Consider the following 27,821-nt stretch of genomic DNA (forward strand, 5'->3'; position numbering starts at 1 on the left):
CTTATGTTGATTTTGGTAGTTTGCATCTTTTAAGGAAATAGTCAGTTTTCTCTAAGTTATCAAGTGTGTGGGCATAGAGTTGCTCATGGGGTTCTTTTATTATCTGACTAATGTCCATGGGATCAGTAATGATGACCTCTCTCTAACGTCTGATATTAGTAACTTGTGTCTTCTCTCTTTTTATCTTGGTTAGCCTGGCTAAAGGTTTATCAATCATATTGATCTTTTCAAAGAACTAGTTTTTGGTGTCATAGATGTTCTCTATTGTTTTCCAGTGTTCAGTTTCATTGATTTCTAGTCTGTGTTATTCCTTTCTTCTTCTTGCTTTTCTTCTGCTGCTTGTTTTAAGTTTAAATTGCTCCTCCGTCTTTGGGCTTCCCCAAGAACTCCTTAGAGAGAGTCTGCCTCTTACGGCTCTTTCACCTGCAATCCACTGTTATTATACTGTATCCCTGTTGGTGTGGTTTTAAGGTGTGGAAAAGGGAGAGCACTCTATAATCTTTTGATTGAATCTTAGCTTTTAGGGGGCCTGTGTCCTTGGGCTGTGACCTTCACAAGTGTTTCATACCTTTTCCCCTTCCTCTGTGGTGAAACAGGAAGGCTAGAAGGGGCTCGAGTTGGAGAGATATCCTCCCCTGGGTGGAATGAGGCTCTGATAAAGTCTTTTCCCCTGAAGAGCAGACCTTTGTTATAGAGAACTCTCTCGAATATTTCACAGTGTTTACACTTTCCCTCCTCCTGCTAGAGCCAAAAGGGGATGATTCTCGCCTCTTCACAATGAGACCCTGGTAAGGTTCCTAGAAGTAAAACTCATGAAAGTTTGGGCCCCCCACTCTGACTGCAGCCCCAGAAGTGTCTCAGTCTATGCTAGGCCACACTAAGCCCCCAGCACTTCATCGAAACAACCACTTACATGTCCCTACAAGTTCATGGTTCCCGTGGCTTCTTCTCTAGGTAAGGAGACCTCAACGGTGACTGTCTGGATTCTGCTGTCTCTCCAGGTCCCAGCGTGGTGGTTTTCCCTATAACCTCAGTTCTCCCAAAATTCTAGGCAAGATCAGTTGGCTGTTTTTTTGTTGTAAGAATGGGAGTAATGACTTATGTACTCTTTACATATTGGAGCTGTAACTGGAAGTCCCTCTATATTCCTTAATGTATTCCTTGATTTTCTTACAAGGATGTGAACTTATGAAAGTAGGGCTGTGTCTGTTTTATTTACTGCTCTATTTTATGTAACTAGAATAGTACTTGACTCAGAGTAGGTACTTAATAAATATTTGTTAAATTAAGTAGTCAGTTGATATTCACTGAGCACATCAATGTATGAGGCATTGTCCTTAGTGTAGAGAGTAAGTGAAAATGAAAGACCTCGTATGTCTCCGGTTATTACTGTGGTGGGAGAGGGCATGGTGAGCATATGCTTTAAATGGAAACAACAGTGAACTACGGATTGGAGGATGGGGGTGTTGAACCACAGAAGACATGTACCTAAAGCAGCCTAAGCAGGAGGGAGGTGAGACATTGCCAGAGGAGCAGACCATCGCCGAGTTGAATTGTCCAGAATGAGCAGCTGCTGGCCTAGGTGAGGGAGGAGGACCTGGGGACAGCACAGCCCTGTAAAGTCCACGTCAGACAGTGCGCCACGTGATTTTCTCGCCCACCTCTTGGAACATTTAATACTCCGTACAAGGCAGGCACTGTGAGCTCATTTCAAATATCAGAAAGTTTAAGTGACTTGACGAAGTGTCACCAGTGCTAAGCGATGGGACAATGCTGCTCGAGCCCACAGTCCTTTTTCTTTCTGCTATAAGATGACTAAGGCACGACTCAGAGTCTGGCGGAGGAGCCAGGCCCGTAAACAGCCCCTCTGGCTCCCGTGCTGCCTGAGACTCTGCTGCGTTGTTGTTTTGCTTTAAGACTGCGGCCCTGGGAGTCGTGAGCTGAACATCAGGGCTGCTTGGCCAATGCCCACAAACCACTGGGGGGAGTTTTGTCAAAGAAGGCGGGAAAGAAAAATAAATGTGGGCTCCTGCTCTTTAAACTGCAGCCCAGTGAGGCGGACTTCCCGGAATGCTGCAGGCCGCTTCAAAGGCCCATTGTGGACAGTCTCCAGATGTGCGTGGAAAACCTCACGGGGGAGCTTCCCCGTGAAGAGGCCTTTTAAGCTTGAACTGAGATGAAGGAAGTTGACGTGATGAGTCCTACCAGGTGGCCTCTTTTCTGAAGGAGCCCAGATTCCACCGTAACCTTAAGAAGGGTGGGGAGGGGGGGATCAGCCAGTTCAGATTCCTTCACCCAATACTGCATCTTCTTTGATTGCAGAAAGCAGGGGTCTTTGTTGCCGGAGTGAGGGGCAGGGGGCCTTCGCCAAATGATTTATCTACCTGTAAATTGTCAGTGACAGCCTGGTCCTTCCTGCAGCACATCTTGTGAGGCCTGGGAGGGGTTTCAGGATGGGAGAATGTCAGGGCCCGGAGTGGTCTGTGCCAGTTCCTATGGCGATGCTGCTGAGTGTTCTGAGAAGCAGCATCCTCTGGGTTTTTGCTCTGAAGCTCTGCCCTGAGGCTCTGCTTGTGCTGTCTGCCCAGTGCCCCATCTGTCCTGGATTCAAGACCTCATCTTCTTCATGCTAGACACAGGGAAGCCAGAGAAACCCAGGCTGAAATCCCAGCTCTCCGGTCAGTTGTGTTGTCTTGGACAGAGTAACTTCAACTCAGCCAAGCCTCAGTTTCCTCATCTGTAAAAGGGTAACCTGGGGCTGCGAGGGGGAAATGAATTGTTGAGTGGATGCACACAATGTGCCCAGCACGGTGCCTGGCACAGAGTAAGGATTCAGTCTGTTTTCATTCCCTTCCCCTTGGGGATCAAACCACACGGGAAGGCAGGGGCTGCCCCACGTGGCCTTTGAATGTTCCTCTGTAGCTTTTTAAATCCTGTCCCTGCAGCGTCCACATGCTCTTAGCTGAGTATTTTGAGATCACAGAGTATTTAGGGGAAAGTCCTTTTGGCTACAGCTAAAATTAGGCCTCTCTCTTGCTCCTCTGTTTACCACCCCCCTTCCTATTTTAACTAATTAGAGGCATTGACACTCAGAAACACTTGAGAAACGTTGGGAGAACAGCTGGGAGTTGTTCTAGATCCCAACAGCTGCGCCCTCTCCGCACGCAGGCCTGGAAGAGGGTGGTCCCGGGTCGGGTGGGGAAGCAGGGAGGGTGCCTCGGGGAAGATGAAGGGGTGCCAGAGCCTGTCTGCCGCTTGGCAGAGGGAACAGGGGTGAAGTCTTGTCACTGTGTCCTCTGCCTTTTGCAGAAAGGGGACAGGGTGGGAGGGCAGAGAGAGCAGTGGAAACAGAGGGAAAGACAGGTGGAGGGAAGGCAGGCGTTAAGCAGTTTAGCGGGTTGGTTGGTTATTTCATGCAAACCGTTACTCCTGCCTGGATCACTGCAGTATTCTCCCGACCGGCCTCATGCTCCTGGCCTGCTCGCTCTCTCACTGGAACCAGAGAGGGTACAAGAAAAAATGCCAGTTTCACCCCCTAGAACTCTTGCAGTGGGTTTCCACCCTTAATTTAGGAAAAATTCTAGAACCTATCACAGGGCCCCTGAGGATCTGAGTGTGCCTTGTTGTTCATTTCCTCCAATGGCCTTTCTTTGCTGGAGCCAGATGAGCCTGAGTTTTACCTGGGTTTCCGTACCTCCCAGCTGTGTGATTTTAGACAAGTTACTCCACTTTTCTGTGCCTCCTTTTTATCTGAAAACTGGGGACAATAACAATAATTAATTCACAGAATTGATGTGAGGGTTAAATGAATTGTTTTTAGATCTTTAGAGCAGTGATTGGCACATAATAACTGCTCAAGGAGTTCCACCTATTGTTATTGTCATCACTGTCATAATTATTTCTCTTATTCCCGTGGCTGTAAAGCTACCCCTCCACCCAATCACCAACTTTTTCTTGACCGAAGTCTTCCTCTCCCTTCATGCATGAGCTTAAACGTCACTTACTGAGAGAAGTATTCCCTGGTCCCTTCAATCTAAGCTAGGGTTCCTCACATAGTACGCTATAGCCCTTTGTACCTCCAGTCCACAGCACTTAGTGTAATCCAGCATTATAGGTATTTTTGTGAATATTTGTTTACTGTCTCCTCTGCAAGGCTCTAAGGTTCCCAAGAATGGGGACCATGCTGATTTTGCTCAACAGTGACTGCTAGAATATAAGATCACGATCAGCACATAGTAGATGTTCAGTAAACGTATAAGAAGGGAGGGAAGGAAGGAAGGAAGGAAGGAAGGAAGGAAGGAAGGAAGGAAGGAAGGAAGGAAGGAAGGAAGGAAGGAAGGAAGGAAGGAAGGAAGGAAGGAAGGAAGGAAGGAAGGGGAGACAGTGGAAAAGGAAAGGAAGATTATTGGGGAAAAGAAAAATACTTCCAAAGCCCACCCCCTTGGACTCTATTCTCTCTCACCCCATGAGGTACCAAAGGCTGCACAGTATCTTTTTTCTTCTTGCTCCCTCACTTTGCTTCTTGTCTACACTTCTCTCTCCCACATCCCACCCACCCCTTTGGAACCTCTCCCTAGACACCCCCATCCTGTAGTTAGTTGATATGATGAAGATGCCTTCTAGAACGTTGACTATCCCCTAATCCCTCCTTGTTAAACATAATGAATGTGTAAACATTTGTCTTCTGGATACACTGTCTTGTATGATGAAAATTCCAGGTAGTGAGCCATAGAGATGGGCAAGCTTTTTGGTGTCACCCACTCACTGGGGATCTTCCCCTTTAAGTCCCTTCTCCTAACACCACAGAACTTTTCAAATATATCATGGTAGACTTGGGGGTCAGGAGACTTTCCATCTGATGTCATCTTCGCCAGTTTTCTACCTGCCTCCATGTAAATTCTAAGCCATTCCGTTGATTACTACGCATGGCCAGCGGGGCTGCCAGAGCGTCTATGCCACGGTGTGTCCCCTCACTGTGCAGTTCATGCGGCCTCTCTCCTGGATGCTGGCTTTGAGCGTGAGGACTGACCTCGCCATGACCTACCTCTCAGGAGACCTGGGAGCTCTTCTCTCATGGGTTGGACCACCCAGAAAGGTCGCCTGGAACATCATTTTAGTTTTAGGGAAAAAATACAAAAACACATCTTGAAGGATCAAAAAGGGAGATGTGATACAGCACAATCTCAAGACTGTTTTACTGAGGATTACAGCCTTGTTCAACAGATGGGTTTGACGTGGCCTACCGTGGGGATGCCAGTTCCGTAGCCCTTTAGCAAAACACATCTTAGTTTTAATGAACATATAAACCAATACGCTCCCATTTCAAAAATAAAAACAACATCCCAGGTCATAGAGATGTTTGCAGAGATACGTTTATGTAACAGCTTAGAATCGTGCCAAAAAAACATCAGTTTCTCTCTTTACAGAACACGCAGGGATCTCCTGTATCTAGATCTTAATCTAGGATTACATGGTCTTCAAGATAATCCAAAGTCTGTACCAAAGCCTAAGCAGTTTCTGGCTCTAGGCAGGTTCAGTATCTATCAGTTCTCAAAGTATTAGTCCCAAGAGGGGTGTCTTCTCTTCCTGGAAATAGTGGTTCCATAAGGAGGAAGGTTGGGCGCCCTGAAGCTCAAAGCTACACTCAGACCTCTGCTCTTCCCACCTGGGAGAGAACTTCCTGGGCTGCCTTGGAGGGAAGAGGGCCAGCTTGCTATCACAGCCTCCTCTCAGAAGAGCCTGGGCCCTTCGTCCCTCAAGGAAAACTTCACGGAGGTGACACTTTAGGTTGCCCATGTACTCATCTGTTCATTCAGCAAATATTTATTGGGGGAGCACCATCAACCTGTTAAGCCCTGAGCTTCAACAAGAACTGTGGACACAGCCCCTACTCATGGAGTTGATGTTCCAGTGGCAAAACAGACAATAAAAAAATATCATATAACCAATACTTGTTATCAGGGCTTAACGGGGAGGTGGTATAGGGTATGATGGGAGTGTTTGGATGGCATTTAAGATCTAAAAAATGTGAGTAGTAATCCCTGCCTTCCAGAGTGGTTATGCCAGTGGTTTGTGGGCAGCAGGGGCAGATGTGTTGGTGGGAGAGTTTGCCTTGGAAAGGAGATTTTACCACCTACATATTGCCAATGCATCAATACATGCAATAATAAAAAGCAGATGGACCTTTTAGCTGGTCTAATTGTTAGGTTTTAATTCTCTACAGACAGTGCCCCCCAACCCCATCACCCACACCTTGTGTGAACAGCTCCCCCCATCCTGCTCTTAGGTATACCACTCAGTAAGCAAATGGATTCTACTATCTGGCTTTGAATCCTGGATCCACCACACTGATAGCTATTGTCCTCTGAACAGCCTGGGTGTTCTTGAGCAAGTTCCTTAACTTCTGTTCACCTCTGCCCCCAGAAAATAGGGATGATATCCATCTTTTGCGGTTGTTATGAATATTGACGAGATAAGGTGGCATGTGTGCTCTTACTTTGGTGCCAAACACAGGGCACTGAAAATGTCAGCCACTGTTACTAATGTGCGCTCCATGAGCAGTGAGGGTTCTTATTTCCATTTCCGTCTCTTCCACAAGGACAGAAGGAAGACCTGGTCCCCGGGTGGGAATCTGGTGGGGATGAGTGAGAGTGGGACATGGAGGAAATTTCCTTCCAGTTTCTGATTTAAATGGGCCTTCTCATCTCCATTCCAGACTTGAAAAGCTGCTAAGCAGCCCTTGAATTTCCTGTCCATATCCTGGTCCTTTCCTCCGTGGAGCCCCCCACCCCATGCACCCACACAAAGGCTTATGTGGTTCCAAGCATCGTAGTTTCTTGCTCCAAGATGTCTGTGCACAAGGGTCCTAGTGTTTTTTCATGGCCTCATTGACATGCATTTTCCTGTCTTTCCGTCTTCTCCTCACCACCTTAAGGAAACGGAGGAGTCTCTGTGGAAAGCTGTGAGTTACACAAACTGTATTGGGTGTCCAGCGGGTGCATTTAAACTCCCAGGTTGTCAGAGCTTTTGCTGCTTAAAAAAAAAAAAAAAAAAAAAAGTGCCTTCACATCTCAGCTGTAAATGCCAGATCTTGTAGCATTTACAGGGACAAATCCATTTCTTACTGAATAATGGAGCTTCAACCCGCATGACTGGTGGTGTAAACTTTGGCCAGGTCTGTGAGGAATCTTTGCAACACTGTTTCTCTTGAATGTCCTTTTCTGGTAGCTATTGTCCTCTGAACAGCAGTGGGCCAGGCTGAGGCCCTGCCTCTCCTGTTACCCACCGACCCTGAATAAGCCCTGTCAGATCTAAGGAAGCTAGAAACAGCCCTAAGTCCCAGTCCTCACTCTGCCTCTGCCTAAGTGGGGCAGATATATAGGCCGTGAAATCTAAATATTCTTTAGTATTTCTGCATCTTTCTCCCCAACACCCCCAACAATCATCACCAAAGCCTCCTGAGCACCTGTCATATCTGTGCGCACCTCCCAATCTTCCCCTGGACCTCTGCTCCTGGCCCCGGCAGGCTGGATGTGACAGAGCAAGGTGGTGGCACCTCTGGCTTGGGAAAGGAGACTGCAAGGTCCAAGCGCTGTGGCCCCTGCCTGCCTCTCAGCTGTCTTATCCGCACCTGCCCTCGCTCTGTCTGCTGCAGGCACACTGGCCTTCTCATTCCTCGGTGTGTCGTCTGCCCTTCCCCTACGTGGCTCTCTCCTCTGCTGGATGCCTCCTCTCCATCCTTCCCCTCATTAATGTCTGCACACACTCTGAACGTCAGCTAAGCCATAACGTACAAGCTGCATACATGCATGCATGCACACACACACACACATACAGATCATACATGCATGTCATACATAGCATACCATACATACATAGGTACCATAAATAACATGAGGCAGTGCGGGCTCAGGAATGCCGGGACCCTCCCTTCCTCCGTTCCTGAAAGGGTCTGGGGGAGGAGAGAGCCCTCATCTCTCAGGTGCTGACTGCTCTCCGACAGACAGACAGGATTCAAGGGGACAGCCGTCTGAGCTGCTCTTGCCACGAAGCTCTTCTCAACCTTCCAAGCACAGAGGGCCCAGGGGAGGCTGTGAACGAGATAATTTCTTATACTGTCCTTGCTTCTAACCTAACACATTATTTCTTGATTATCTGGCGGAGATTAATTTGACTAATGCAAATAAACTAGCAAAGCTTTCCTGCCCAGGCTACCAAATACAGCCTAACCTGCCTATCTGGCCATATCCAGAAGTTTTGTTCTTTTAGGTTTCACTCTCCCAGGAACAGGTGATGCAAGATGGGCTTGGGGTGCGGGGGGGAGAGAGGAAAGGAAGGAGAGAACCCCTTAGAGTGATTTGAGGACATTCACAAAAAGAGCTCCACTCGCTCTCCCCACCCCTGCACGCATTCCTGGCCCCTTGAGAATCTTCTACTCCCCAGCCCTCCATTTTCTCCTGACCCTTCTTAAGCTCATGAGGAAGATCTGCAGCCAGGGAGTCCCGAGTCCCGAGTTCTAGTCCTGGCTTTGATTTTGTGGTCTTCTCTGTGTTGTCGTTTTCCTTCTCCGAGGCATGCTCAGCACTGTCCCATTTCACCACTGAATCCGCTGGACACAGAGGTAACCAAACCTAAGAGCACTTGCTCCATGCAAACACCATGCTAGAATTAATGATCACTCATGCACTTACCATCCTTTCAGGGCAGACATGACTCAGTTTCACAGAGAAGGAAGATAAGGTGTAGGAAAATTAAGAAAGCTGCTCAGGGCCACAAGCTGCTAAGAGAACTGGCAGGTTCCTAGCCCAGGTCCTATCTCTGGAGCTTACGAGCCTTCGCACTCCACTGAACCCCAAGTATACTATAGAGGAGAAATCATGCTGACTGTTTACAAAACAAGAAGTAGGTCTCACCCTCTTTCACTCATGTGTTATGCAGAAGGTGGGATGCCTCTCTTGGATTTCCCCCCAAACGCACCCCTGCTCAGGAGCTGAGAGGAGGGAAGACACGTGCTGGGACATCATGGGCTAACCTGTAAGAGCCAGAAGAAACCCAGCGCCAGAGGCAGAGGAGGAGACTGGATGAGGGAAAGCGATTCTCAGGTGTCAGAGAAACCTAGCCCCAGCCTCTTGGTTAGCGATGAGTAAACTGAGGACGGGAGTGGATATAGAACTTGATTGAATTCGCACCATTTACAAGTGAGAGAAGGGCCCCGAATCCAGGTCTCTTCCATAGAATCACCTAAATCAAGTGAGCCACCTCCATTCAAAATGGAAGAACCTTCAGGAACCTTAATTTTGTGGCCATCTAAAAGCCCCCCTGAGCTATACTAAAGGAATGGGTATTGCAAAAACGTTCTCACGGAAACGCCCAGCTGAACACACAAAGAAGCGGGCCTCCAAGGAGCAGTGTGAGGATTGTCTGAAGGGATCTACGCTGGTGAGGTTACAAAAATCACAATATATGAATAAATGAACATATGGAAGAAATCAGCAGAGCCTTCTCCTTCTTCCCATATGTAAACTCGGCCTTCGCTTAAAGTCATTAAGCAAACACAGATGCAGCCAAACCAGGCACCAGATGGCAAACGAGAGTTGAAATAAAAGGTAAAAAAAAAAAAGCTCTCTGTGTTTATTCAAAACTGGGAAAAAAGCCCTGATCCAAAATGTCGCGGTTTCCGCAGAATGGTCACCTAGGGTCATCAGGGCCCAAAAGTGACCAAAACATAACAACCAGAAAACCCTTAGATAATCATGGTTGGGAAACTGTAGGAAAACCACTTCTATCTTCTGCGAATGGAAGACAGTGGCAGAAGAAAAAGCGACAATTCTGGGAAATGAAAGCAATGGCTCAATCACGGGAGGACCAGAGAGAGACGGGGAAGTGGGAGGAATCAGCTTCTGCTGAGCACGTGCACGTGCCAGGAGCTTTGCATCTCAGGCTCATTTTCATCCCCACAACTGCCCAGGAGGTATCGGCCAATTTTACAAATGAGGAAATGTCATCAGTAGCCCAAGAGAGAGTTAGACTCCCAGGTCACACCACAGGAATTCCAACCTGGCTATTGCCAATGCCCCTGTGCTCGGTTCCCAGCTTCGCAGCTCTGTTTCCTAATCTTTTCTCCTGTTGTCCGACTGTGGAATATTTGACCCAGAAAACATGGTCCCTAAAAGATTCCATTAGGCCCATAATCACTGAGCATTTGCCATGTGCCAAGCCCCTGGGAATACCCAAAGGCTCTATCTCTATACGAGACACCCGGGGAAGTCGCAGGGCTCTCTCTCCCCCTCTGCTCCTACCACGAGGCCAGGTGCTGCCCAGAGGGGAGCCGGGGGCAGGCGTGGGCTGTGGAGTAGGAAGAGGAGCGTGCTTGGGAACTTGTCTGCACTTTTATTTCATAATGGACCCCCTTCCATGTCCCTCATCCGCCTTCCAGTTTGTACGTGTGGGAGAGGCATCCATGATGACAGTGCCCAAAGGCATCCTTACTTTTCAGCATTCATGAGTTTATGTTTGGGGGTAGAAAATCACAGTAATGCTTCCAGTTCAACTAAAAGCTGAAATGAACATTGAAATGTGCCCCTTCCCCCAATTCAGTCAAACCATGATTTGCTTGCAGGTGGAACCATAGAGTGGAAATGCCTGCAAGCTATCCTGACCTGGCTCCTGAATCCACGGCAAGCCTCATGACTGCTTTGAGTTCCAGTTTCCTTGTCTCTAAGACAGAGTTAATGTGCACCTTGGAGGGTGGTTGGGAGGCTTCTCTTTACCTTCCTCGTACCCCTCTTCTCTCTCACCACATGGCCAGTCTCCACATGGCTGTTTTATTTTTTAATTTTTTCCCTGTTGCTCTTATCTTACCCCAATCCAGGATGAGGCCTGCTTTCTACCTTACTTATGCCTGCTTCCAGGCCACTGAACGCTGTAAGAAAACACTATACAAACATTAAGCAGGCTTCTATCATTATATATTGTCATTAGACAGCCTCCCTTATCCGCTGGCTTCTAATTGGGTTTGGCCAGTGAAAGGCACCAGCAAGAGCCTGGAGGGGAGAAGGAAGGTATTTGTTCCCCCAGCTCTCTTCTTGCTGAGTTGCCACTGTTAGCTGGTCCATCCACCTTAGACCACAATTCCTGCAGGTAGCCCTCTCCCTGCAGCTTTCTTTCTGGGTGATGGAAACACTCCCTCCCCTTGCTCCTTCTGGCCAGGAGCTGGTAATGGCTCCCTACTGTTGCTAGTCATGGGGCACTTCTCTCTTTTTCTAAACTTCCTTTTAAACAATCTCTTTATTAAGTTTTACTTCAGTTACCCAACATGAGTGTCCATCTGTTTCCTGATTGGAACCTAGTATGTCAGCTCCATTTCTCATTTTCCGCTTTGATTTCAAACTCCCTTTTTCCCCAGCCCCATCTTTCCTCTCACATTCAAATAGACGATCTTCTATTCTTAACCACCAGCTCCCTCAAAGAGAAAATAAAGGCCTGTAGAAAGATACCTGCCATCAAGTCTTTTAACGTTCTCGTACCCAGTGGTGTGCTGGAGCTGGCTCACACCTGCTCACAAGAGGTGATTGTGTGCATCTCTTCTCAGCTCCATGTTCAGTGAGCCTGAAACTGGCCACAGTGGAAGTCTTTACACCTCAGAAATGGGCAAATGTTACAATTCAAGTCTTTTTCTTTTATTTTTTGGCAGACCCAGTTGTTAAACATTTATCAGCACGCCACTGCTTATATCTAGACACAAACTTTTTCCCTTCACATTTCTTAAAATGAAAGAAATGCCCCACCTATTGGCAGGACCCCCTCCATCTCCCACTGCCTCAGGTAGTTTCCTAAGCCCCCAAACTAGTTTGGTCTCCTTCTGATATTCTCCCATAACACCTGCATTTCTTCAGTACACTGAGTTTCATGAAGTCAGGGATCAGAGCTGTCGGGTTCACTAATGCAGCACAGTTCCTTGTAAAGTGCCTGGGCACACACAAGGTACTCAATAACTAATTGTTTTAACAATAAAACTAACATCATCTGGCTCAAACTTCCCATTTTGGAAAAGAGGAAACTGGGATCCAAAGAAAGGAAGCAACTTATTCAAAGTCACAGAGCCCAGACTAAGACTAATCCAAGACTGGAGCCTCCTGACTCCCAGATCAGTTCTCTTTCCAGCACATCATGTGCTTGTCTATAATTTAGTAACCAGAGAGAAGCAGACCGAACTCCCTGTGTCTTGTGAAATCCAGAGCAAGCTCATACTCATAAACACAGCTGGAAGAGCTGTTGTTTTCCGTGTTTGTTTTAGGTAAAAGGCCTGGACGTCCAACTCAGAAATAAACTCCATGTTTCTAAACCCAGAAGCCCCTGCCACTTTCATTCCCCACGGCCGCCACTCCGCTCATTGTTTATCTTCCTTCCCCTCATTAAACAGAGGCATCAGCTGGTATTCGGTGTTGAATGGTGCCTTCGTTCTATGTTCCTTATCGCTTCCCTGCCCAGGCAGCATGCTACGTGCAGCCCAAGATTAGGAAGTGCTGCCTTTAAATAGTGGCACTCAAGAAAACATTGTAAGACCCTGTGTAGTGCTGGGGGGAGTTGGGTATGACAATTATAACAATAAACATAGCTCAATTTTTTAAAGCTATTACTTGTGTCAGGCACTAATTTGATGGTTTGCATGTATTTTCTCAATAACTCTATTATTTCTATTTTACAGATGAGTAAACTGAAGCACATAGAGATTAGCCCACAGGTACAAATAGCCCGAGCCATTTATTTAGAAGAGCCTGAGTTTCAGTCTAGGCAGTCCAGAGTTCATGATCTTGTCTCTGTGACACCTGACAATGAAGAATATATTGACCTGACAGGAAATTCAGAAAAAAAAACCTGAGGGAGATCCTAACATTGCTTTATTTAGATAGCACACCCCTGATTCCTTCCTTCATTCATCCATCCTTCTACTCATTCATTCTCTTATTCTCACAGCATGCATGGAAGAGTCACATATCAGTTGCTGGGAACACTGATAAAAATCAATGGCCTCTATATTCTCAGGTCTCATAGTCTAGTTGGGGAGACATATCAATAAACAGACATTTATCTTACTGTGTGCTAAGTGCTAAGACAGAGGGAAACCATAGGGCTTTGGGAATACAGAAAAGATCTTACATCAGTTTAAAAGGACACCACAATGATCTCTCCTGGACTTGCATTGCATGCCTCGCCCTCTCTCCATCTGACCTCCGCTTCCTCCCTACCCTGCTGGCTTTGCAGCTGCCTTCCAGCCTGTCTCTTGTTTTGGTGTTTTGGTGCTTTGGTGCTCTCCTTGGCCTCCCCAGCTCTTGGCTTCAGATTCAACCTCTCTTGTTTTTTTCCTCCTAAAGTTGGTTTGAAAACAATTCTGGCTTAGCCAGAGGGACTTTTGTTCTGTAAGCCCGTCTAAGGCCAGCCCTAAATGTAAGATAAGGGTATCCAAGTCCTATCTCTAATATAGCTCTGGCCTAGGAGAGTTGGAAATCCAAAACAGGGAACTTTAAGGAGTGTGGAGAGACGGATGGATGGATAGATACCTTGTGTCTGAGATAATTTGGTTATCTACCAGCCTCAACCCAAAGAAACTGAAACTAGTGACTACCCAACATCCCTTACAGCTCAATCTTTGTGCCCTGTGTTAATACCATCACATTTTTATTCTTTGCTGCCAATTATAATTCCAGATCTGCTGGCCAAAGAATCTTGCCAGTAAGGAATTAACTTTGAAGCGGGCAGTGTAAATTTCCAAGGTGTTCAGACTTTGAGAGCTTTTAGGATGTCTCACATTCTTGAGTTGCAGTCTCCCATTGTCCTGCTCCATCTTTTTTTTTTTTTTTTTTTAATATCTTTATTGATTTCATAGAGAGGAAGGGAGAGGGAGAGAGAGATAGAAACATCAATGATGAGAGAGTCATTGATCGGCTGCCTCCTGCACACCCCCGACTGGGGATCCAGCCCACAGCCCCAGCATGTGCCCTGACCAGGAATCGAACCGCGATCTCCTGGATCCTAGGTCGATGCTCAACCACTGAGCCACGCCTGCCCGGGTAGCCTGCTCCATCTTAAACAAAGTTTCTCCCTTACATCCATAAATGAAAAATGCCCTGGCTAAATGATGTTTGTGAATTAGAGATACCAGTTGAATTTGGCAACTAAAAGAGCATTAGTGGTGATTCTGGTTGGTCGGTGTGTTTGATGAAGTCGATGACGCACTCTACCCCAGCCATGGAAGAAATTTGGGGCAGAAGGAGTGTATGGATTGAAAGAAGGATGGATTGAGGTTCTGGAGATTACCATTAGGTGGGGGAGGACATTTGGTTAGAAGGCTGGGGCACGTGTGAAAACTGGGCTAAGTGAGAAAGTGGCTATTAAACTATTGGAATAGACATAAGTATCGCCCTCTCATGGATGATACTTTCAGGGTATGGTTGTGGGAGTGAGTGCTGAAGTAAAGTGGAGATGAAAGTTCCTGGAGTTGGAAACATTTTGAAACCCATGAGAGTCAGCATTGGATGGAATAAACAGATGCTGAGATCTTCCATGATAATGACAAACCTCCAGGTGAATAGGGAAACTGCGACCTGGGCCTTAGCCTCGTTTGGCATAGGGATGCGGGCAAGAGGCTGGTGGTGACAGCAAGGGAGGTGGACTTGATTGTATCTCCATCATTAGGTGGTGCCAGCCTCAGAGGAGCAGAGCATTTGCTTGCAGATGGAGGAACAATTGCCTGGAAATGATCATAAGCCATGGAAATATTGAACCCTAACACCTTCCCGAGCCTACCCACCCCACCAACCTGAAGCATACACTTAGATATATACATGGGAACTCTTAGTTTTTGGTAAAGTTTCTAAGAAAATAAAGTTTGTTTCACTTGATGGATAATTAGTAATAGTAATAATAATAGTAGCTATACTTCTAAAGCATTAGTCCACACAACCAGCCTATGACATAGGTATTTACGTCCGCATTTCTAAAATGAAGAAATTGAGTCTCAGAGTGTTAAATGGCAGAGCTAGGTTTTGAATTATGATCTGTACATCACCAAAACCTTGGTTAAGCCATAGTACATGGTTAAGAATACAGGTTCCAAATAAGAAAAAAGAAAAAAGTACAGTTTCCAAAAATGTGTGATTCCTCATCTTTCAATTGGGGACATCAAATAGGTAAAGTATTTAATACAGTGATGGGCCATGGTAAATGCCCAATAAATGTTAGCTACCATGATTATTATTGTTGAGTTACTGTTGTTGTTATTTCTGTTCCGGCTTCCTGCAGTGCTTTATGCATTTTCAGCCAGACCTATGGGCAGGGCCATTTCTCTTCCAGTCAATAATAGATTGTTAGATGGGTGATGGCTTGCATTTTGGGAGTTCTGTAATCTATCTGATGCTTTGAGCAAGAAGTTTGATATTTTTGCCACCCCCAGTGCCATGTTTGCTCTGACCAAATTGCAATGGAATTGTGCCTTGCTAGAGAAACACAGTCGGGTACATTCCCCCTCAGAATGGGCCTAATAAAACTCTAATGAACTGTACCATGGGGAGTCACTGGTTCACTTGTTAACTAAGAGATCATCAAAAAAAGACATGTGCATGGACTCAACAGATTGTGGAGTTGTCAGAGACTTTAGAAAGAATTTAATCCAGCCCCCTTATTTTACTGATAAAGAAAGCGAGTTCCAGAGAGGGAAAGGTCTCACTCAGGGCCATCCAGCTGGCAGTAATTTTGATTCCAAAGTTAATAGGAACAATCTTTCCATATGCCAATGAATGCACCTTCCTACCCCTGTAAGCACAATATCATGACTATGATTGACTTTGTCTTTGACAGCGGAAAAAACAAGCTTTTACGGTTTTACAGGGCCCCAAAGTCATCAGAGGAAGTTAAATTGTCACCAACTAGAGACCTACATGTTGGTTTTGAGCCCCTCAAGGAATGAGCCCGGTCTTATTCAGGAGTTAAAGCACGGTTCAGATCTTACCTAAGCCATTTACTAGAGTAGGCAAGTCGCTTAACCTCTATGAGCCTCTGTTTCCTCATTGTAAATTAGATAAAAAGGCCTCTGTCACAGAATGCTTGTGAGCATCAAGTGAGGCAAGATGCAGATACGGTGCCTCTCCAGTGAGCATTCAGTAAGTTTACACTGTCAGCTGACCTTTAGCTAATGCCCTGCTAAAGGCTCAGGCTACACGGAGAAATAAGGAAGCCAAGGACTCTGGCTCCGTGGAAGGAGGAGGAGAGGTGAGGCCACAGAGGAAGAAGCAGACAGTGAACAAGGTCGCTTGTGAACTGGCGATAGAATCCCAGTTCATGCTAGTTGCCGTGAAGAGGACTGATGTAATAGTGTTTGGGAGAAGTGGACTGTTTCAGCAAGGGTGGCCAGTGGAGGCCTCATAGAGATTATGTTTGAAAAGGACCTAAATCACATGAAAAAGCTGAACAGTGAAAGATCTAGGACAGGGGTGTACCTGAGAAAAGCAGGGATGCCCAGGGCAGGAGCCAGCTTAGCGTGTAACCAACAGTAAGGTGGCAAGTGTGTCTCTAGCATATTGAACACAGTGAATGGGGAAATGAAATGAGGTTGGAGATGTCACAAGCTTGATCTTGAAGTTCTGGACTATCCTGCAAAATCTGCCTTTCGTTCAAAGCCAATGGAAGGCCATTGTAGTTTTTTAGGGATGAGAGAGACTCTTACATAACGAAGTATAAATATTTGCTCTCTGTTCCTGATTCCTGGCACATAGCTCCTAAAACCCATGGAATCTCTGAAGGGAAAAGAGTGTCTTTTATGTACTGAGGCGATGACTGGTGGCCGGGGACCCTTAGATAGGTTCAGCATGGGGGTTGGTTGCCAGAAAGGCCAGGCCTGATTAAAGAAAGGGTTGGAACTTTCAGTGTCACCCCCTGACTGCCAGGGAGGGCAGAGGGACTGGAGAGTGAGTCAGTCACCAATGGCCAATAATTTAAACAATCATCCCTATGTAACAAAACCTCCATGAAAACTCCTAAACTACAGGGTTTGGAGAGCCTAGGGTGGTGCACCCCAGAGAGGGCATGGAAGCTCCACACACCTCCCACACCCCCATGGCTTGCTCTGTCCATCTCTTTTATCTGACTATTCCAGGCTTGTACCCTTTAAAGTAGACTGGTAATAGTAAGCCAACTGTTTTCCTGAGTTCACTGAGCTGTTCTATCAAGTTATCAAACCTGAGATGGGAGGGCAGCTCTGATTTACAGCTGATCTGTCAGAAGTTTGGGAGACCTGGGCTTTTGACTGACATCTGAAGCCTTGTGGGACTGAGCCCTTAAACCTATGGAATCTGTTGCTAACTCCAGGTAGTCAATTTCCAAATTAAGTTGTAGAATCCCCAGTTGTTGTCTAGAGATTTGGAGAGTTGCTTGGTCTAAGGAACACCACCCCACACATTTGGTGTCAGAAGTATTGTGGGTGAAAACAGCCTAGAGAGATAAAATTTAGCTTACCTCATGCACTGATTTATTCAACAAATACTAGTTATGGGTTGCCCACTCTGGCCAGGCTCCGTTCTTACTGCAGTGAGTGAATGAAATGAGAACCCCTGGCCACATGGAGCTTGAATGCTATTGGGATAATAAATATGTGAAAGTTATGGAGTATTTACTTTGTGCTGGCTGTTCTGACTGCTTTACCTGAAATAACTCATGTGATCCTAACAATAGTCCTACAAGAGGCATACTATTATTATCTCCATCTTTAGAAAAGGAAACAGGCATAAAGAAGTTAGTTTGTCCATGATAATGCAGCTAGTACGTGATAAAGCCCAACTTCACGCCCCAATAGTCTGTTATAGGCAGAGTGTATCATTTTATCTCTCCTCCTGAAAACCACCCTGGGTGGCCCTGGCTGCTAGTAGAATACCAGAGTGGAGTTTAGGAGGCCTGGTGGGTAGTCAAAGAATTGGACACTGGAATTTTCCACAATGCTGTGAGTAGATATTATTATTCCTATTTTATAGATGGAAAAACTGAGGCTTAGTTCACACATCCAGTAAGTAGCAGAGCCCAGATGCTATCCTAACCCTTTTTATTTCTGAAACTCAATATCTTTCCACTAGCATTTCCATTTCCTGCAGAATTGGAGAGCTTCCACCCCGCTGCCCCTCCTTTATGATCAAGAGACTCATATGAGGTATATTTTAGAGTTAAGAATAGAGAACTGGGCATTTAAATTTTTATTTCTGTTTGGTAGGCATATAATTGAAAATTAAATAATATACATATACCAACATATATACTTATACACATATAAGATGCTTTTTCTTTTATAATTTCTAAGTTGCAATATAGTATGCATAAAGTGAAATTCACAGATATTAAATATACAGTTTGATGAAATTTGATAAATGTGTACCCCCATGTAATCAACACCCTAAGCAAAATATATGTGTGTATGTACGTAGGTGGGTGGATAGGTAGATAGACAGATGGATAGATGGATAAGATATAAAATTATAACTGAGGCATTGAGTCTTCATATCATGATTAATGATGAAGACTTCTCCCACTCTTTCCTTTCTCTCATCCCTTCCTGCTTCTAAATTGACATTGTTGTCTCCAGTGTGCGGAGGTTGCACAGAACTCCAGATGCGGGTCAAAAGATGACTCTGTGAAAAATAAAAACAAAACAAATCACTAAAAGAACAACTAGCTATTTCTTAGTGCTTGTTGGAGGAAAATCACACTGCTATCCTTTCTGTTTTTCTGTGGAGGGTCATGTGCCTCAGCCCACACATTAGCATGTGAGCCTGTTCCAGTAAAATGAGTCAGAGTTCCTCAAGAAGGCAGACTCATGTATCTCAGAGCTATGTGTCAGCACCTCTGAAAAAGGTGCAGTGTACTGTATTGGCCTGTTTCACACACACACACACACACACACACACACACACACACACTCCTTCTCGCCCGAGAGATCACGCAGCTAATAAGCAGCAGAAGTGGGGTTCGAACTCAAATGTAGGGGGGTTCTAGGATGAGGCTTTTGCATCACAGTGAAGTACAGGACCACTGGGCCTGCAGGGAGGCCTCAGCAAAGGCCTGGAGTCAGAAATGGGCTTGAATTCTGCCTGTACTATTTATTGGCTTTATGACCTTGGGCAAGTTCCTTATACTCTGTTTACTTCCTTGATTCATAAAGTGGGGCTAGATGATGACATCCGTGTCATAAAATCATTTTGAGGATTCAAAAGGTCATGTACATAAAGCAGTTAACACAGAGCGCAGCACAGAGTTAGCACCTGGGAAATGTTGGTCAAACCAGTAACATAGCGGCCATGGAAGTTGTCTGCTAAGTCAGTAGATGCCACGTTCCTTGGATCATACTCCCTATAGTGAAATACATTTCGAGCTTGCATCCTCCATACATGGGAACTTACTTAAGAACAGGCATAAAGCTGTTCTGTGCTTGTAGACTGCGTATACTATAAAACAGGTGAAACACAGCTGTCTTCATACTAGCATTATGCAGTATCTAAAGGTGCACTATACATCCGTGGACAGAAGTTTTTAATGATTTTTAAAATTACTTTTGATGATTTCTAAATGCTTTTGTTTGTGCTTGATAGATTATATCTCAAGCAGTAAAAAGTGTCTCTATTTTCTTTCTTTCTTTTTTTAAATCCTTACCCAAGGATATGTTTATTGATTTTAGAATGAGGAAGGTAGAGGGAGAGAGACATCTCCATGAGAGAAACATCCATCGGTTGCCTACGGTACTCACCCTGACCAGGGATCAAACCCACAACCTGGGTATGTGCCTGAGCAGGAATCGAACCCACAACCTTTTGGGTATGGGATGACAGTCCAACCAACTGAGCCAGGGCTCCATTTTCTCATTTACTTGAATCTGAATTATCACCATTACCTTTAATCCTTGGACTGAATCTTTTTCAGCCCGTTGCCAATTTTTCAAGGATTACTTCAAATAAACTAGATAATACCTATGACTCCCTAGACCATGTGAATGACAGCACTTAGCAAACCCCTGGCAGCTGTGGACATAGAAGCAAGAGCTCCCATTCCTCTCTTAGGAAACTTCACACACCTTACGTGACTCGTAACTATGTAATGTGTAGACCACTAATCCATCTGGTGACGGCCTGCATATGAAGTGCTGGTCAGGCTTAATTAATTCCCTCAGACTAAAAATCATATAAATGGCACTTCCAATATTTTCTCCTGGAATCCTAATGCAACACCGTGAGCCCTCCCTGGAGTGCATGCGTGCCACTTTAGAAACACCAGCTTAGATGATCTTACTTTGTCCCTGTTATGAAAGTCATCGCCCTCTCCTTTAGCCAATGAGCCATCATGAACCAGACACCTGTACGTGCGCGGACATGCCAGGCACGAGGCCTACGGTGACCTAGTTCCTCCCCTCAGGGAGCTCACTGTATGGCCCCACAGTGCCAGGTTCTGATTATTCCCTGTAGATCATGTCTGGACACTGCCAAGCTGGTAGGTCTAGACTTCCCAATAGTCATCCCAGGTCTTAAGGCCATTGTTCCCCTTCCCCTGGGGAGGGGAGGGGAGGGGAGAAGGTACCAAGCCCTCTTCTCCCCAGGTTAGTGTGTCTGCCACTTTGGAATCCCCATCTTTTCCATGGGTGCTGAAGAGCCCCTTCCTTTCTTTAACCTAATTTCCCTGGGTAACTCACCCCAGTGTCGCCTGAAGCCCTTTGGTAGCTCCCAAAGGAGGCCACAATGCATGAGAACTGGGTGTTTCCTGCGCCCACACAGGCCTGGCGCTCGCCAGCGCTGCTCCCAGAGAAGTGGTGAGCAGTGTGTGCAAGCTGGTAGCTGGGCCCTGACACGGCGGGGAAGGGTCAGACCCTGTGAATGCTGCCTTTCATGCCCTGGTACAGGGCCCCTATTCTCTCCTACAGAAACCCTTCCCTTGCTTTCAGAAGTAACGATCAAATGTGAACTTTCATGGTTTATTTATAGCTCTGCCTTAGAGAGAGAAAGAAAAGAAGTGATTAAAATGCGATTTTACCAAATATTTTGTTTTTTAAAAGCTTCCATTGTGTGGGCAGAAAGGAAGGAGAGAAGTCACTGCATTCATTGTGCTGTCTAGACTCTCAAACAAAGAGTGTAGCGTGCTGCAGATTAAGATGGCCCGGCTCCTGCCTGCTGACAGAAAGTATGAATTTTGAGGCCAACTTCAAATAGACCCTTTTGAACAGAAATATATTGTGGGGGGCGGCTATATTTAGCACGTGTCAGCATTTCCATAATAACTCCGTATTGTTATGCTGTGGTAATTTCCAGATTTATTGCAGCCAGTGGGTTCATGAGGTTTCAGTTTTATGTTCATTATTTGGAGAAATTAGAAAACTCAGCATTGCTATTTCTGATGACAGCACTGCTTCTCTGGGCATTCTCCTTACTGTGTCAGATACCCACAGTGCGCCCTGCCCCCCCGGAGAGAGGAGGGCTCACTTTGACTGCCCAGATGCATAACTTCTTTTTTTTTAATGCAGTATATTCTTATTTTCCTTACAATTATCAAATCAATATATGCTACTGTAGAAAGTTTAGAAAACACACACACACACACACACTCAAAAAAAAGCAAGAGAAAAAAATATCACCCATGCTCTTAAACCTGTTAACATTTTAATACATGTTGGTCCAGTGTTTACTGTGCTGCATGTGTAATTTGAGGACAAACTTCTTGAGATAGAATTCAGAGTCAACTCTACCTTTTACTCCCACTGCCCCTTTACATTGTTGCAATTATTTTTTCTCTCCAACATACTAGCTTTTTTCTTAATCCCGGGAGGTGCTTGGTGGGGGTCGGGGAAGAGAGGCTGGGGGCGAAGGAAGGCTCTCATCTAATGGGCCTTGTCACGCCCGGGCTGCAGGCTCTCCTAGCCTAGTGGGTGTTTATAGACTCCGCCAGAGATTTGGCTGGAAGGCCGCTGCCCTGGAAGCCTCTCATTGACAACACCTTGTCCTTGTTAATGCCTCTCTATTCTAGCAGATTGCTTGCTCTTCTCCCAATTCCTTTCAAATCCTGCAGTTCTCTCGAGCTTCGTTCTGCAGACTTTCTCTGCCACATCAGGTGTCCATGTTGGACAGGATCTAAGACAGCCCACGACAGCCCTCTCGCATGCCAGCCACGTGGGTCTGTGGGAACAGTCCTGCCTTTGGGAGACTGACAGACTCTGGCAGTGCTGGCTGATCCGGGTGCCACCCGCCCTTCTTGTCTACACTGACGTGCCCACCAGCCCTTCCTCCCAGACAGGAGTCACACTCGGTCCACTGTGTCCCACCGCCTTAGGGACACACCGCGTTCCCTATTGGTCTCGGTGAAGCCCTGCTCCCTTGACTTGTGAGGGGGAACATTCCTCTCACCCCTCCCCTGGAAGGAGGCTTGATGCACAATAAACCCAGTAATTTTCTCCTCCAAAATCCAGCTCTTTTTCTGACCTTCCCTGTGGATGGAAGGTGTAAGAGTTGACTCATGGGTCCTCACCCACCCCTTTTCCAGATTCTTCAGGGTGGTCTGTTTCCAGCTCACTTGATATCTTTTCTCTGTCATCCCTAGATCTCAGCCAGGGCTTCCATTTTCAAGTTGTCCCACGTAGGATCCTTGAGTTCATTCATCTCGTATCATTCGCTGGATGTGTACGCTGTCCCAGATGCTGAGCTTGGCAGTGGAAATAATTACAGCAGTCCCTGTCTTAAGGAGCTCACGGTCTCGTTGGGGAGACGGACGTGCTCGCAGAAAGTTGCGGGGCCGTGTCATTCATGCGCTCGTGGCGGGGGTGGGCTGCGGGGGGAGTCAGAAAGAAACCTCCTCTGTGGAGGAGACACCTGAGCCGAGGTCAGTGCTTCAATCTGTACTTTTCTGAGAAACAAAATAACCTCTTTTTAAACTTTTGAAGTCTCTATTGCTGGTGTTTGTTTCTTACTAATTTATTTTCAAAACAAGCAGTGGTAACGTGGAGAAAGAAAGGAAGAGAATTGCAGGTCTGCCTTTGTCCACACACCTGTTACAGGGGGAGGGAAGTGACATTTACGGAGCCCCCTCTGTAGCACAGGTGTCCCGGATCCCACCCATGAGGCAGCCCTGGAGTGTTGTCTCAGGCCTGAGCCCCAGCGTGACCTAGAGTAGCATTTCCACAGGGCATTTCCAGGGGTCGGGGGAGGGAGAGGGGCGAGCCCTCCTGCTCACAGCAGAGCGGGGCAGGCAGGAGAGTGAGTGGGATGCCGGCCTTGGGGGCTGCTGAGGCCTCTTAGCGAGAGGAGACGAGAGGGGGATTCCTTTAGGGGGGGGAGAACTTAGCCCATGGAGGAAAGCGTCTGACACTCGTGGGGTGAGCAGACCCCCTAAGATGTCCCTGTTAAGTGGAACACCAGCGACCCCACTAAGATGTGTTTGGCTGTTTGCTCCTTCACAAAAGAGCCCCAGACTGCCCTTTCTTAGCGTTTATCCTTTCGCCATGATTTCATGTTCAGTAATTTTTTTTAATTTTTAAAGTCTGCTCCATGCTCAAGGCTGCCATTTGTCGTCTGCTGCCCATCGCTCGCTGCTCCGAGCATCCCTGACCGCCCCCACTGTTTTGAAGATACCCAGGGCCCCTGACATTCCGAGTGGTCGTCAGCTTTTTATGTTTTTCCCTCCGCTCTTGGCATGTGAGTTTCTCCCAGACAAAGAGCGTGTCTTAGGCACATGTGTCCCTAGCACAGCGACTGGTACATAGCGAGTGATTAATAAATCTATGGAATAAGAAGTACCTATGTGACCCCTGAGTGAATGTATCCTTAACAATGAGACCTCAGTAGCTGTTCCTAAGACAGGGCCTCTTCTGAGGGGCTTTGCCACGCCATTGCTCGCAAGCTCCCTTGTCAAGTCTGCTGGACTCCAAAGTGTGGGTTCAGTCCATTCCCCCTAACTTTCCCATAGCTTTAACAGCATGGGGAGACTGCAAGGAAACCTAACCATTTCAGTTACATAACAGAGCCAACACAGTCTACGGTTGACCTTGAAGCTGTGCACGCCAGACCATGTCCATCCAGGCGCTACAGCTTGCTGCTGCCTGATTGCTCCATTGTAAAGACAGGCGCGTCCTGAAGTCACAGTGCAGAACTCAGGTCAATTGGACTTAGCCCGGAGGGACCGTATCGGCACTCACAATCTCAAACACTGCTGGAGGAAAAGCCAAAGATGACATGAAGAGGCCTTAAATATGTATTTGGCCCTCTAGTGCAGGTGCAAAGTGGTCCTATTCAGTTACTATTGTCTTGAGTAAAGTGGGCAGTGTGCTCAGTGGCTCATTGCGTTGTCTTCTTAAGCCCAGGTATCCGGGCCATGAGAAGGGGAAAGCGTTCTCTCCCACTATTCCCTGTGAGTGGCCACAAATCTTCACCTTCTGGGCTGTTCAGGCCTGGAGGCCTCAATAAGCAACCATTTATTAAGCCCGGGCTGTGTGCTCATAGATGCATCTTTTAGTGTTTATTGGTGTTTTATGCATTCCCATTACCAGAGAAAATAAGGCGGGGCTGGGGGGAAAGTTGGAAGAACTAACTGAGTATCGTAAGGGGAAGTGAATTCTAATTAGAATCTCTTGCCTGGGACAAGCCTCACTTCGGTTTTATCTTTCCAACTCTGTGTTCTCTTTTACAGGAGGCAATGGCAAGAATGAGCAATGTTGGGAAAGTTGTATTTCCCAGACTTGAGGATAAAAGGTAAGTTTATGTCTTTTACATGCACAGTGCTAAGGAGTAAGAGCATGTAAACACACACAGCTCTGGAGCTGAAATAAACCTTGGAGGTCAGCTAATCCAGCCCTTTCATTTAATAGTTGGTAAAACTAAGTCCCAGAGAGGTAAAGTCATTTTCAGTTGCCTCTGATCACTAGGTAGGGCCAGACCTGGGGGTCAAGTACAGACGTCTGAGCGCTCAGACCAGTGTTCTTTTGCCTAGGTCATTAGCAGCAAATCTCTTCTCCTTGGTTCTAAAATATGGATCTCTTCTTATATCTTCCATCAAAGCACACAGTAGCATCTATCTGTTCTTTTACTCTTTGCATCACTTGGCATTGAGGGCTACGTCATGACCTTGATCAGTATTTTAACCCCAAGTCACAAACCAATAATTTATTGAGCTCCTGCTAATTCAAGGCATTGTGCTCATTAGCCACAGATTTAGAGGGGAATACAACACAATTTTATTTACACACAAAGATAATTTCCAAACAAAGGGATAAGTTCTACACAGCAGTCCAAGGAATTAAGGAATGTGACCCTGTGGGGCTGAGAGGAGGTTAAGTCTAGCTGACTTTAAATGCTTAAAAGAAATTGTCAGATGGACAAGACAGGGAAGGCCATTCTCGGTAGAGAGAATAACGTGCCAATTTATAAAAGTGAGAGCAGCACCGTATGTCAGGCAACTACAAACAGCTCATAATTCTGAAATGCAGTCTGTTAGATGGGTAGTGTATGAGATGGGGAATGGCGGACTCGAAACTGGGTGCAGGGGAGTGCGCAGGCTCATCTCGTGGGAGTTGGAGGCCATGCTAAAGACCTCAGACTTCATCCTGCAGCCAAAATAGAGATACTGAATTTTCAGCAGTGGTGAGACCTGGTCAGGTACAGAGTTTAGAAAGATTCCCCTTAGAGGATGAATGGGAGAAGCGGAGAGATCGGGTGGAAGGCTTTGTCAATAATCCAGGTGAGAGATGAAAAAGACCCGATTCACTGGTAGTGAGTGTAAAGAAAAAGGGACAGCCCTGGCCGGGTGCCTCGGTTGGAGCGTCATACTGAACACCAGAAGGCTGTAGATTCAAATCCTGGTCTTGGCACATACCTAGGTTATGGGTTCAATCCCCAATCGAAACACTTACAGGATCAATCTCTCTCTCTCTCCCTCTCTCTCTCTCTTCCTCTCTAGAAGCAATGAGCATGTCCTCAGGTGAGGATTTTAAAAAAAAGAAAAGGTGAAGGGACAGTGTGCAAACACCTTTTCTAGTATTTGGAAAGTACTTGAGATTGAGATATAAAAGCAAATTTCACCTCATGCAATGGACAAAGGTGCTGATCCCACCAAAGCACCTCCAGTATTTAGCACAGTTGGAAATAATCCGTGGACAAAGTAATCCACTTTATTTTCATTTTCTTAATGAAGGTCTCCCAATGGAGTTGGGCTGTTAACCCTCCAAATATAAATGCCTCTCTAAATAGGGGGCTGAGAGGACCTAACATTGGGGAGCTCAATTCAGGAACAGTGAGCGATCTGAGTTCCTGATATAGGGGGAGCCATGGGTTAGCAGCATCCCCCTTTTGCTGAAATTAGAAACAGATTATTCTTCCCCATCTCTTCGCTGACCCTCCCATGACTTTTAAGGGAAGTCTGTTTTTAAGTTCTTGCAGTAAATCCATGTGCTCCTTTTGCAAAGAATCCTTAGTTTCTGGCTGTCAGCTGGGAAACGGCCTTTGTGGAGGAGGCACACACAGTGCTCTCGCACCATCTGCAGGCTGCCTGAAGATTTGCAAGTGCAACGGGAGCCGGTTTCCTCTGAGCAACTCTCTCATCTCTTTGACTCAAATCATATTATCTGTACGGAACATGGACTTAGTTCTGTGCCATACGGAGCAACTGACCAAGTGCGGGGAGAACTTGGGAGAGAGGGAATTTACTTGAGTTTAAAAGTCAGGACCACAGAAAACATTATCTAGTGACTACATAGTTCATTACACCTTTTAAGAGGATCCAAAATCTCATCCACATTCCTAGACCAAAAATTTTTTTTTTAAATCCTCACCCAAGGATATTTTTTCCATTGCTTTTCAGAGAGAGTGGAAAGGACAGAGAGAGAGAAATATCTATTGGCTGCCTCCCGTATGCACCCTGACCGGGGCCTGGGATCGAGCCTGCAATTGAGGTACATGCCGTTGGCCAAAATCAAACCGGGGACCGTTCAGTCCACGGGCCGACACTCTAATCACTGAGCCAAACCAGCCAGGGCATCCCACACCAAATTTATCTGTGGTTTTAGGGCAGTCCCTTAAAAGTGCCCTAGAAAAATTTGTTCATCAAAAGGCATTATCAACAGACTATAAAAGCATACCACAGAATGAGAGGAAATATTTAATATCATATGTCTGATACGGGATTAATATCCAGAATATCTAAAGAACTCCTAAAACTCAACAGCAACAAAATAAGCAACTCAAATTAAAAATAGGCAAAGGACTTGAAAAGACATTTTTCCAAAGAAGATATGCAAATGGCCTATGAATATATGAAAAGATGCTCGATATCTCTAGTCATTCGGGAAATGCAAATCAAAACTATAATGAGATATCACCTCACACCCATTATGATGGGAACTATCAAAATATATGTATACATACCAGCTGTTGACAAGGATTTGGGGAAATTGGAACCCTGTTGGTAGAAATGGAAATGGTGCAGCCACTGTAGAAAATAGTACGGTGGTTTCTCAAAAATTAAAAATAAAATTACCGTATGGTCCAGAAATTCCACTTCTGGGTATATACCCAAAAGAACTGGAAGCAGGGGTTCCAAGAGATGTTTGTACACCCATGTTCATAGCCGCATTATTTACAGTAGCTAAAATAGAGAAGCAACCCAAGTGTCCACCAGCGAATGAATGGGTAAACAAAATGTGGTACAAACATACCATGTAACATCATTCATTCTTCAAAAGGAAGGATAGCCTGATGCATGAACATGGATGAGCCTTGAGGACATTATTTTAAATGAAATAAGCCAGTCACAAAAAGACTGTA

General features: G+C 46.0%; 1 protein-coding gene across 1 annotated transcript in view; it reads left to right on the plus strand.

Annotated features, from left to right (window-relative positions):
- The window catches only part of FGGY (FGGY carbohydrate kinase domain containing), a 352,569-nt gene that overhangs the window by 322,454 nt on the left and 2,294 nt on the right, over positions 1 to 27,821 (plus strand). The window contains exon 17 of the mRNA XM_016205908.2: positions 24,694 to 24,755. Within this exon, the coding sequence (XP_016061394.2) occupies positions 24,694 to 24,755 (62 nt within the window). The remainder of the gene's footprint in view (positions 1 to 24,693; positions 24,756 to 27,821) is intronic.

This window comes from Miniopterus natalensis, chromosome 9 (genome assembly GCF_054644295.1).
Source record: "Miniopterus natalensis isolate mMinNat1 chromosome 9, mMinNat1.hap1, whole genome shotgun sequence".
NCBI classification, from domain to species: Eukaryota; Metazoa; Chordata; class Mammalia; order Chiroptera; family Miniopteridae; genus Miniopterus; species Miniopterus natalensis.